At 39.2% G+C, this 11973-nt stretch overlaps 1 protein-coding gene across 2 annotated transcripts in view; it reads left to right on the top strand.

Annotated features, from left to right (window-relative positions):
* Positions 1-11885, top strand: part of sardh (sarcosine dehydrogenase) — a 58968-nt gene extending 47083 nt beyond the window's left edge. For both annotated transcript variants that reach the window (XM_034709122.1, XM_034709121.1), the window contains exons 18-22: positions 812-905; positions 3512-3674; positions 3771-3939; positions 4572-4707; positions 7811-11885. In XM_034709122.1, coding sequence (XP_034565013.1) covers positions 812-905; positions 3512-3674; positions 3771-3939; positions 4572-4707; positions 7811-7939 — 691 coding nt within the window. In that variant the 3' untranslated portion in view covers positions 7940-11885. The remainder of the gene's footprint in view (positions 1-811; positions 906-3511; positions 3675-3770; positions 3940-4571; positions 4708-7810) is intronic.
* The last annotated feature ends 88 nt before the right edge of the window (positions 11886-11973 follow it).

The raw sequence follows: 11973 nt of genomic DNA on the forward strand, positions 1-11973 counted from the left end.
CCATTTTCACAGGTGAAATAAAAATGTAACACTACTCAGAGTTATTCACAGCATGAATGTTAATACTGTCACACTTTTAAAATGTAATATCTTTAATACTGTGGGATTTCAATTGATAAAAAACACATTATTAAAAGACATGTTCACATGCTATTATCAAAACTGAGACAACTGGGATTTTGTTATGGAAACGTATTCATTAACAATTCAATAAGACACAATCAGACGAGATGCGATGTAATTCCATACAATACGATACAATGAGATATGTTAGACACGATACAACACGATACGATATGATCATTTATGGTACGATATCATACGATACAAACCGATTCCATATGATACCATACCCTGTATTGTCCCTTCATGAAAAATTGTCTTAAACTCTTGTGTTATGCACATTTTATTTTGGTTCCTCTGACCTATATAATTTAAATGCTACAAAAAATATTCTGCTGTCCTAAGTTATACCACTGGAACAACTCTAAGCTTTAAACACTGTCCTGTTGTTCAATAATGCTTTTAATCTTTTAATTGTTCTTATAGTTTTATTGATTAGTTTATCTGCCTTGTTATTGCCTCTTGCACCTCTGCCTAGAAATTTTGAACTTACTTTATTTGTTTCACAGTTTCTTTCCTCATCTTTACCCCTCTCTTATAATTTAATTTGCATTGGATCTGTTGATGTCTGATCCTTTCTCCATTCTAAATCAGAGCTATCTCTCAATGTGTTTTACCAGGATAGAAAAAGATATGTAATGTTTTGGTAATATTCTATGTTAATTTTGTTTTTCTTCTATCTGTGCAGCCGGGAAGTACTACAGGAGGTGTTGGACACAGACCTGAGCAATGAAGCTTTCCCCTTTTCAACCCACAAAGTTGTCAGCGCAGCAGGGCATCAGGCAAGAACACAAATACACACACATACTCAAACATAGCTCTTCAAGTCATTCTTGCTGTGATTGGATGTGGTGGATTGGTCAATTCGAAAATAAGCCTGTCAGTACTGGTTAAGTAACAAATACAGGCAATTGAAAAAAATCTACACTTCACAGGCTGCAAGTAGCAAAGGTTTAGTCAATGGAGACTGTCGACTGTCTGATCTGGTTTTATTTCTGCTGTTTTTTCCCCTTCCATCTCTCCTACTTTTTCCTGAAGTTATAAAAAATCAGAAATCCAAACAAAGTAAATAGTTTTGTTTATAACCACAAGTAAAAACATGCATTTATACTCACAGCTCTATCTTTCATTGAGGTTTTAAACACTCAAGCTGTTGGGCAGTGTAGCCCCGCCCCCTCAGGTTGACCTCTACAATGTTCCTGGCCTCTGATCAAAACTTGCATGTTGCACCGCCACACGCTGCGACACATATGTCCGTACACACTCGCTCTGTCTTAGTTGCTCTTGCATGAATTATGCAACTCTCCGGTGATTGCAGACGGCATCTTCTCGCAGCTCTGCAGAAGTGTTTGTGTGTGTGAGTGTGTGTTGCTTGCGCTGTGTTCCAGCTGGTTTGCTGGCCTTGTCTTGGTGACATTTTAATGGCTGCACTGCTGCGAGAACAGAGCCTTCTCTCTGCCCTCTGCTCCCCTCACAGCTCATTACAATCTCTCTCTCCTTCTTTCTCTCTCTCTTTTCCTCTCCCTTATTCTCTCTTTCTGTCTTTCCTAATTGCAAGTACAAGCAAGTGTGCTTGCATGCGTGAGGTCATGTTTATATGTATTTTTGTACTTGTGCCTGTGATTGATGTTCGACTGGTGAATTTTTGACTGACAGTGTGCATGTGTTTCAGGGTGACGCCTTTGTATCTTCTAGCATGTGTGTGTTATGAATACACTCAGGCCTACATGTAACATCCTCCTGAGAGTGTCATGGTGTACATATGGGGCCCAGGGTGATCCGGGGCTGTCCAGATGGCCTGGCCGTCACAGTACCCACTGGGAAAACTGTTGGAGATAGCTTTCTCTCCTCATTTTACACACCCTGCCACATTATCTTACTTGTTTGCTTTCCTTGTCTCCTACGCGTTTTCCCTTTATTAAAATATGACTTATCATATCTTTTTATATTTTTATCTCTGTATCTTCTTGAGTGTGTTAATATTCCAATATATCAGCATCCTCCTTGGCACAAAAATAAGATCTGATGAAAAAAAGTTGTTTTTTATGGAGATTTGCCATGGCTTGCTCCTTTAACTTTTACCTTCATTTATGAAATTTAGTGGGTGGATATGGAATGCAAAGGTCTACAAAAAAGCCTCTTGGAGTCGTACCCTAACACCAACAGGAAATCTGCCATTTTGAAAGTAAAAATCACTCTATTTAGCCTATTTGGAGGGGTCATACTTGGACACATTCCTCTTCTATTGTCCATCTGATCCACTGCAATTTTGGTGTAGAGGTAGAAGAGACTTGAATGATGAAAAGTTACCAAACTTGTGTACAATACTTAAAAGGTGTGGCTGTGTCACGCCGCCATATTTAGGTGAATGACCACAAAAGGAACAGACAGGTGCCACACACTGGAACACACTTGTTTTATGTTTTTTCCTCCTATAACATGTATTTTATTGCATCTGAATAACTCCAATATTTGTAAACCTAGGTTTTCAGAAAGCCTCCAGATATCTTGCCTGCTATATAAATGTACACAAACTCGTTCCTGGATGTTGATTCAACATGGGTGCATCCAAGAGATGTAAAACACGATCTTTTACAGATTGCAAGACTAAAATGAAAAGATTCACACTGCAGATTTCAGTGATTTTCACTTTGAAATTGACAGATTTCAGTTGAGGGTATTTGTTCCTTCCCTGCTGAGCTCACTACAGCAGCTAAAGCGATTATCAGGGGACTATTTCCTCTGTTTACTCACAGTTGGAAAGACTTTAAATGCCATCTATTCAGTTCAGGTTTTTTTCAAGGCTGCAGGAAGCACACATTTTTTGAATCAATTCCATTCTAACTCCGTTTCCAAATGTTTTTTCCATTAGAGGTTTGATGTTTACACTGCTAAAACTCAATAAGGGATGAAAAATGTGAAAACCTCCCTAGTGCTAATCCAACCTTTACCCTTTGAACCCCTTTGAGTGACTCCTTTCCTAAATTCAGAGAAGGACACATCAGTCTTTCACCAGGCTCTCTTCCTACTTCACTGCATGCATCCTCTTTGATGTTTCCTGTCACCTCACCTTTTCATTCCCACCTCCTAATCCCCAGACATGGTTTTGAATCTTTCCCAGGACTCTAAGCATTCAGCGTCATTCATTTCCAAAGGAGATAACAGTATTCTTTTTCTGGACCTTATCTCATCTTATGTATCTTTCCTATCTCAGTTCTTCTCTGCTGCTTTTTCTCTCACACCCTGCTGTACTCTATTGAGCAGAGGAACAGGAAAACTGTGTGTCTGTGTGTATGTATTTTAAGCACTAGCAGAGGCATGGCAGCTTGGTCCTCTACAAGACTAGCTCCATCTCGCTAAGCCTTTTCTCTACGCCTCTGTGGTCCAGGTGAGAGCCATGCGTCTGTCATTTGTGGGAGAGCTTGGCTGGGAGCTGCACATTCCCAAAGTCTCCTGCCTTCCAGTCTACCACGCTGTCATGGCTGCAGGCGCAAAGCACGGCATCATCAACTCAGGCTACAGGGCCATCGACTCGCTCAGCATAGAGAAAGGTAAAAGCAAAGTACTGATCAGCCAAGAGTGTTGTTTTATAAAGCATGCACTCAGACTTTTTACACTAATTTCTTTTCTAATCCTGTCTTTATCAGGCTACAGACATTGGCATGCTGACCTCCGCCCAGATGACACACCCCTGGAGGCCGGGCTAGGCTTCACCTGCAAAATGAAGAGTTCAATCCCGTTCCAGGGCCGTGATAGGCTGGAGAAACAGAAAGCAGAGGGGCTGAAGAGGCGCATCGTGTGCTTCACCATTGACGAGTCAGTAAAGACGGAAACATAGATGTCATAGACCAAAAAAATGTTGAAGCACTGTTTTAGGATAACATCCATCCACACTGATGTGCCTTACAATCGTATCACATGATCATTTACATGCACTGGGCATGAATGTGCCAAGGTATAAATGAAGCAGGTTCTCCATTGTGTAGTTAGTTGTTTGGATGCAGAAAATACAAACCAGAGACACGCTTGCACAAATCTAGAAATTTCAAACTAATAGATGAGGCAAATGTCACTACTGTTCAGGTTTAAATTACTTGTCATGTGAATTGCAGGATAGTAACCAATGTTAGAAATAGCCTTCATGTTGTATGGTCTACTGACTTGGTAAGCTAACATTTTGCCACAGTGTCAACAGGCAGAGGTGAAATGTACTTGACTCCTTTAAGCAGATTGATTTGATATGATGTCTGTGATCAGGTTGTCACTGGCATTGATGAGAATTAATCATCATTATGAGGTTTGACCAATCATAATCAAGTATTTAACACAGCTGGGTAATGAGATAAAGATGACTAAGGGAAAGAAGCAGGCCATATTTTGTGTTTGTTTAAATATAGTTTTACACTCCTTTATTTCTCTTTTTTATTTGCTCTCTCTCTCTATTCCAGGAAAGTACCAATGTTTGGTCTGGAGGCCGTTTTCCGTAATGGCGTTCCTGTTGGTCACCTACGGCGTTCAGACTATGGCTTCTTCGTCGATAAAACTATCGGTTATGGATACATCCGCAACCCTGATGGAGGAGTGGTAAATGCCCCACACGCACACACACACACACGCACGCACGCATGCACGCACGCGCACATGCACACACACACAAGCACACACACACACACACACAACACTTACACTGAAATTGTGTGAAATGTTCTGTGTTCAATGCTTTTGTTGTCGCTCTTTTTTTACTATTGACTTCAAATACACATCACACTGTAGAGCAGTTAGCTTGTATTTTAGCCTCTGTTGAAACACAAGCAATACATTTTATTGTTATGAGTATAAATAGATATAAGGACCATAGAATGACGAGATTCATGTTACATGAGATTTGCTTAGGTGCACCTTATTTTCGTAATGCTCAACATCAGAGCCTTCAAATAACCTTATTTTGTTTTCATATATGTTTTATTTTGCACACAACAGTCTGAGCCTTTAAGTGCGTCTATATTATCAACTGTCTGACGGGTCACTTCATTCTCTTAGCACTGAGCTAGATGGTTAAATGGCCAGCATGCGGCTCTTTGTGTGAGTGTCTCTCCAGATTATAACACAGACACACACAGACAAACTAAAAGATGGAACATCAAACAGAAAGATGGAAGCAGCAAGAGAGGAGAGACAAAAAGTTGTAGCTTGAAGTGCTGAGCTCAAAGGCTGAAACATTGTTTTATACATTCTGGAAAATAGAACAATCCTGCTGTGATTTGTCTGAGTATTAAGATCTGTATCTGAGAGCGTGTGCTCGATGGAAACAAGTACAGTCTGTGTGTGTGTGTTGGTTGGTGTTTCATAGCGTGTCAGCCTTTGTGTTCGTGTGTCTGTGTGCTCATTTGTTTATTATCCATCCCCAAATTGTGACCAGCACAACAAAGCCGATTGACACTTGGCTTTGTGGAGTGTTCACTTTGGAAATGAGCTCAAACACATCCACTCAAACATGTCCACAAACTCACACACACACAAACACACTCACACACACAGGTCTGCAGCATCTAGTCTGCTGTCACTCAGCATTACAGATCACATCCTCTTCCATTGCATCACTTGCTTCAGCAGAAATGTGTATTTACTTCTCTACTCAGAGACATACAGTATGTGTCTGCACTCCTCTGTGCACTGTAGATCCTTCTTTTTCTCTCTTTTCCTTCCTTCTTGTTTTTTATTCTTCAGATTTTTACACTGCATTTCCTGATTAAATCTTCTGTTACAGCTTCAAAAAGAGGCTTTAAATATAACAGAATTATTTGACACTAACCAGGGAAAACTGAAGATATAAACTTAAATTTGTGTTTTTTGGTAACTTTTTTCTTTAGATAGTGTTCACATACTGCACCCTAGACTTAATATGGTCTCATAGACTTAAGATCAAGTTTATGTTGGTCTATGGTGAAGTTACTGCTGCACCCTCAAGATAGCAATGCACCAAGACTGCATAAGCCACATCTGACAACACCTCTTTTTAATACCAACATATTCATGGGCGCACATTTGGGTGCAAGTCCATAGTAATGACACTCAGAGAGTCTTTGATCTTAAAGAACCTGCAAGAAACTTTCAGTTTGCATCCATTGTGGCGCCCCCCGTAGACAAAGCAGGGCATCTTATCCATATCCTGATTGTTCTGTACATGTTCAAATAAAATGATCTGAGGAAAAATCTCATCTTGCTGTATTTTGACTGTTAAATGTATCACTCATCAAGAGTCTTTGCTGTGAAATTGGTCATCAAGGGCTATTTTGACAGCATGCTGTAATTCACGATGAGGCTGTGGTTACAAACATTACAAATGACTTCTTAAAAATGTTCAGTCTTGACACTCATGGTCTTTCTTGCTCTTGTAGGACAAAAGGAGGAATCAGTATCAATTTAGTTTGTTTGTTAACAGCTAGAATCTCTTTAAAGAAGCTTTAAGCAGAGGTTTTAATTAAAGGTTCTGGTTACGTGTTGAATCCCAGGTACCAACAAAATGAAATAAAACAGAAGAAATTAACTCTTTGTTGTTTTATAGAGACAGAAAACTGTGAAATGCGCTATCCTAAACGAACTTGCATATGCTTTGCAAATCATAGCAATCTAATGCAACCCAATACAACAGCTCCACCATAAATACTACAGTGAGGAGGCTTTTTCAGTTTAATGTAATAAGTTGTTCAATCCATTACCATAGATCAGGGAAGGAAGATATTAGTAACACCTGTCAGTATAATGCAGGACATTACAACTGCCAGGACTTTAATATTAAATATGGAGCTGCAAATTTAGAAGCATCTTTCAAGTAGATTTGTATTGTATTAGTCTGCTGCTATGACTAGTCTGTATTAATGTCGGCTGTAGCTGCTGCTGTATGGAGTTTGCCTAATTTCTCTTAATAAAAAGGAATACACTTTGATAGAGGCAGGCAGCAAGCTGCAGGTTTGCTTTAATAATCAGTGACTCAAAAGACTGTAATGGAACACCAACTGTTTATAGTGATCCGTCTCTTGTGTCAGCTGATGTCTTAACTCAATGAGTTCAAGATCATTGCATTGCAACTTCAGTAAGGTCATCCTTCCTTTGCTTCACACACTGTATCTGTTAGACCTTTAAGCTGAAGCAAAGACAGTTTTGTCCCCAGCCTTTGACTGGGCTACTATACTGCTCGCTTTCAACACAGATACAGTAAAGAGTAAGTGGTGCTGAGAGAGAGCTCTGTGCATGTGTATGTATGTGTGTGTGTGCGCCCGTGTGTGTGTATAAAAGAGAGACAGAGTGACAGATGAGTGGGAGAGCTGCAGGGAGGGGAAAAGGGAGTCAGTCAGTGAAAATTAGCTCTCTGGGTTACGAGGCAGCTGACATTGACTCATGACGGGATGAATTGCTCTCAGTGTTTTATAACTCTTGCGCAGTTCTCTTCTGTCACAGATGAAGGCTGTGAGATTGTCCGTTATGAAGTGCTGTGCCAGTTTGGAGCTTTTTTTTTTTACAGTCTGGATTAATTAGCTCTCCCATTTTCACTCTATTTTAATCTCTAGTGTCTCCTCGTATTCCAAAATGTAAATTCCCTCCTCCCTCCTTTTTTAAAATATCAGTCTTTCCTTTTTTCCCCTCTTTATTCAACCCATCTCTCTTTCTATCTTTCTGTTTGCTTCAGGTGAGTGCTGACTTCATCAGGAGTGGAGATTTCACCCTGGAGAGGATGGGGGTGACGTACAAGGCCAAGGCCCACCTCAAATCTCCATTTGACCCTGAGAATAAACGTATCAAAGGCATCTACGCTTGAAACAGACCACACCTGTAAAAACTGATGAGAGTAACAAGCTCCTGATTGAAGAATGAAGCTGAGAGAGGTGCAACTTTTACCAGCAGATGCATCAGTCTTAATTTTGACCTCTTTGTGAAGTGCTGGGTATCTGGAATTATGATAATTCTGTTCATATCTGTAATTTGATGGTCATACAGGGGTTGTGACAGAACTTTGTGCCCACTTTAAAATTGAGCTTTTTAAAGATATCCTAAAATCTGTTTCAAGATATGAAAAGGTGTTAACATAAACCTGACAAGATTTTTGTTTGATGTTAAGCTACAAATGTTTATACCCTCTCTGGGTTTAAGGGTAACTGTGTTTTTAAAGTTTGGGATGCTTCTATGAAATAAGATTTCTGCCAGTATATCCTAAGATGAAGAACTGAACAGGCCTGACTAGTTGTCCCAGGGACCCAAGGGATCAAGGAACCCTTCATCAGAGCCTCTGCTTTAATTGACTGTTTACATTTCTGGTCGGAAGTTCTGTGAAAGATGCACAAAACAAACAACAACAAAAAAGCATGAAGAGATACTAAACCACCACAAGAGCGAGAAAAGTAACCTCATAGAAACTTTAAATTACATTACTTCAATTACAAATCAAGCAAAATTACAACAAAGGACAAAAAATTGCCACAAAATATATCGATGAGACAAACAACTGAATAAAAAAAGCCCAAAACAACCACAGAGAGATGCAAAACAACAACAAGGAGACAAAAAACAACTACAAAGAGAAAAAAACAAGGTAAGTGAGCAACATAACATTTAAGAGACTAAAATCTATTTCCAGTGAACAAAAAACGACAACAAAATTGAGCAACACAACATCAAAGTGTCACTTACATCACATAAATAAGACAAACAACAATCAAGAGAAACAAAATAAATAATCTTAATACTGAGAGTCCTTGTCTGTGTCAAGAACTGCCAATTTATGTATAGCTTACTCTTTATAAGGTCACAATTGAGTCTTAATCCTGCAGACCTAAATAGTAGCATGTGATCCACTGTTAGCCGGATTTAGATACACAAACTAAACTGAATCTTTGTTCATGAGAAGCTATCAAAGTCACAGCAAGCTAACTCAGTAAAAGTCCTCAGTTCTGATTAATCCATGTCATTAAACTTTTAGAACGGTAGTTTCACAGTAGACTATACATCTCCACTGAAACATGACCAGCCAGTATTAAAGTTAACATAAGGAGGATGTTATCTTCATAGTTTCAGGTATAACAACTTATATGAACATATACAGTTATTGTCTTTATCACCTACATACTGATCGTGGGGATTTTCATACATTAGTACAGTTGGGAAGGGGGTTCAATAAAATCTGAATCATATAAAAAGAGTCCCTGAGTACTTCCCTTAAGAGAAAACTGTTGTAGACTTCTATTTGAAAGGAGTGATTTAAGAGTCAAGCATTAAGTTTAGTTTTGTACTTTATAATGAGCCATATTATATTATATTGTAGTGTTATAAGTTAATTTATCCCAAAGTGGTATACATAAATAAGTAAAGGATTCCTAAACTATGCCAGGCCTTCAGGCAGTAAGAGTCAGATCACAGTGACTGATGTTTGTGCTGATAATGTTGAGTAAAACAGACTTTTTAAAACAGACACAGTCTTAATGTTTATCAGAGTTGGAGGAAAGGGGAGAAGAAAACACCCTGAGGCGCATTGAACCAGCGAGGGACAAAACACTGCTGGAGAAAAATGACAGAATTAGATGAGAGCTATCAGAAAGCCGCAGTCACAGATAGAACCTCGTTTTCTGATCCACACCCCCCGCCGCTTTGCTCCGCGGCGATAAACTGCCGCCGCTGCTGCTTGTAAACTCACATCACTTAGTTTTGTTTTTTAAGCAGACATGTTGTCATTTAACAAGGCTATCTACACATCCAGGCAGCCTTTAGAGCTCTCATTTGTCTTGTTTTGCTGTTAAAGCACACTTAACATTTTGTGTATCTGCTTCACAGAAAAGCCCTCCAGGAGTTCAGGGGGCATAAACACTTCTCCCTTTTGCTGAAAGCACTTACACTCTGAAGCATCTGTAGGAGGTGTTCAGCCCATTAAAAACACCTGAACATCATTCATTAATAGCACTAAATATACAAAAATGACTTATCACAGCTGTGGAGTGAGATATGCTGAAATATTTAGAAGTTCTGTGTGATTTAAATGTACATTTTGAAGAATCAACCAACAGAGTCCTTAGGGCTCTTTGAGGGGACAAACTGAGAACTTTTAGTGCCTTCATGTGTCGATACAGTGATATGTAGACACGTATAAAAGCTACAACTGCTAAAAAGTTTGGCTTGCTGGCTTCTTTGTCAACAATTCTGGTCAGTTGGGATGTCTGTGTCTGACTATGGTGTCATTTTTAGCAGGAAAACTGACTTTTTGTAAACACAGTCTCCAAGATCTGTGTTTCTTCCCCCTTGGCATCTTCTTAGGTAATACACAACAACAAAAGGTGTGTGCAGGCACTGACTCAACCTCACTTTCCAGACATCCAAACAGTGTTGCCTGTGTGATGTTAGTCATCATCAGTGTTCTTTTGTTGTTGTTTTGTGGTCACAGTGACCCTGTGTACTTCAAGAATACACAAGGAGACTTAGTAACAGACTGAACAGCATGCTGCCTTTCACACCGGACACCTCAAGTGCAAGTTTGTTGTATAAGCTTCAATCTCTGGTGCACCAACTGCTGGGGCAGGATTCAAAACCAAGCCGCAAGCTCAGGTGTTAAAAAAGAAAGTCAATGTTGAAGTGCAAAAAATGCAGTGTCTTGGGTGTCCACTCGAGGCTGAATCCAAAATCCAATGAATTATCATTGATTCATTGGTTTTTAGAGCCCACTGGAACTTCACAACGTTGTGTGTTTCTAGGTTGACCAAAAGTTAGGTTGAGTCATCATTTCCAACAAGGCAACCGTCACCATTAGCTTTAGAATTCTTCTTCAGGAACCAATAGGTGATGTCAATAAGACTACGCCTTTGTTTTAAACAGTCCATGTTCACAACTCATCGTTAATTGTGCACCATTTGGGGATTTACACAAGAAACCCAGTAAGTTCTTTGGCATCACATGAAATGTAAGGGCTTTAATCATTTACTCAATCAACACTTAAGTTACTCTTTACTAGTGAGAATGGTAAATAATGTTAATATATCCTACAGAAACATATGAGAAAAGGTATCTAGTAGCAATTTAGCACCTGAATCATAGGGGCAGTCGTGTTTTGGGAATTCTGTGTTATATGAGCCATATATAAGCTGTAGGTGCAAAGTAGTATTGACAATTGACAAATCTGTGTTTACATCCACTTATACAAACACAGTGCAGGCCAAACATTACAACCAGTTCATCACACAGCCTGTAAACAGCAGCCTAAATAAATGTGCAGATGTAGAACAAGGCATTTGTATGTATAGGTACGACTCGCCTTCTCTGAGTGTGTTGCTGCACGTTCAGCACAAAGTGTTTACTAATGTAGAGTGATTCATTGATTCTGCCCAGCAGGCCATTAATCATTGCAATGGTTGTTCTCTGTAGTGGCTCAGGTTAATAACAAGATTTATATAGAAAATGTGAAACAGAGCGATAAAGCACCATCACAAATGGTCCCTTACATAAAATGAACACAATTGTGTTGGGGGTTTTTCTACTTCAGTTTACAGAATTTCTCTTCCCTACTTAGTGTGATGTGAATATTGGAAAAGGCTGATAAAATTAAGGTTAGGTTGATTCTGAAAGCTAGCGGTATCAATGTTTAAATAAATGCATCGCTATTGAAAAAAGGGTTTTGTAGTTATTCTTGTTAGTATTGTCATTAGAGAGCTTTTTGACCTGTAAAAAGTGGAAAAGTAAGAGTCAATTGTCAAATCTTGTGTTAATAAATGTCTTACAACTGCCTATATTTGTGTAACATTTATTATCCAACACAGAAGAAGCACAGACACCACAGTACTAAGCCAAAACAGTGACCATTTTTCAAAAGAAAAG

The sequence above is a fragment of the Notolabrus celidotus genome, chromosome 19 (genome assembly GCF_009762535.1).
Source record: "Notolabrus celidotus isolate fNotCel1 chromosome 19, fNotCel1.pri, whole genome shotgun sequence".
NCBI classification, from domain to species: Eukaryota; Metazoa; Chordata; class Actinopteri; order Labriformes; family Labridae; genus Notolabrus; species Notolabrus celidotus.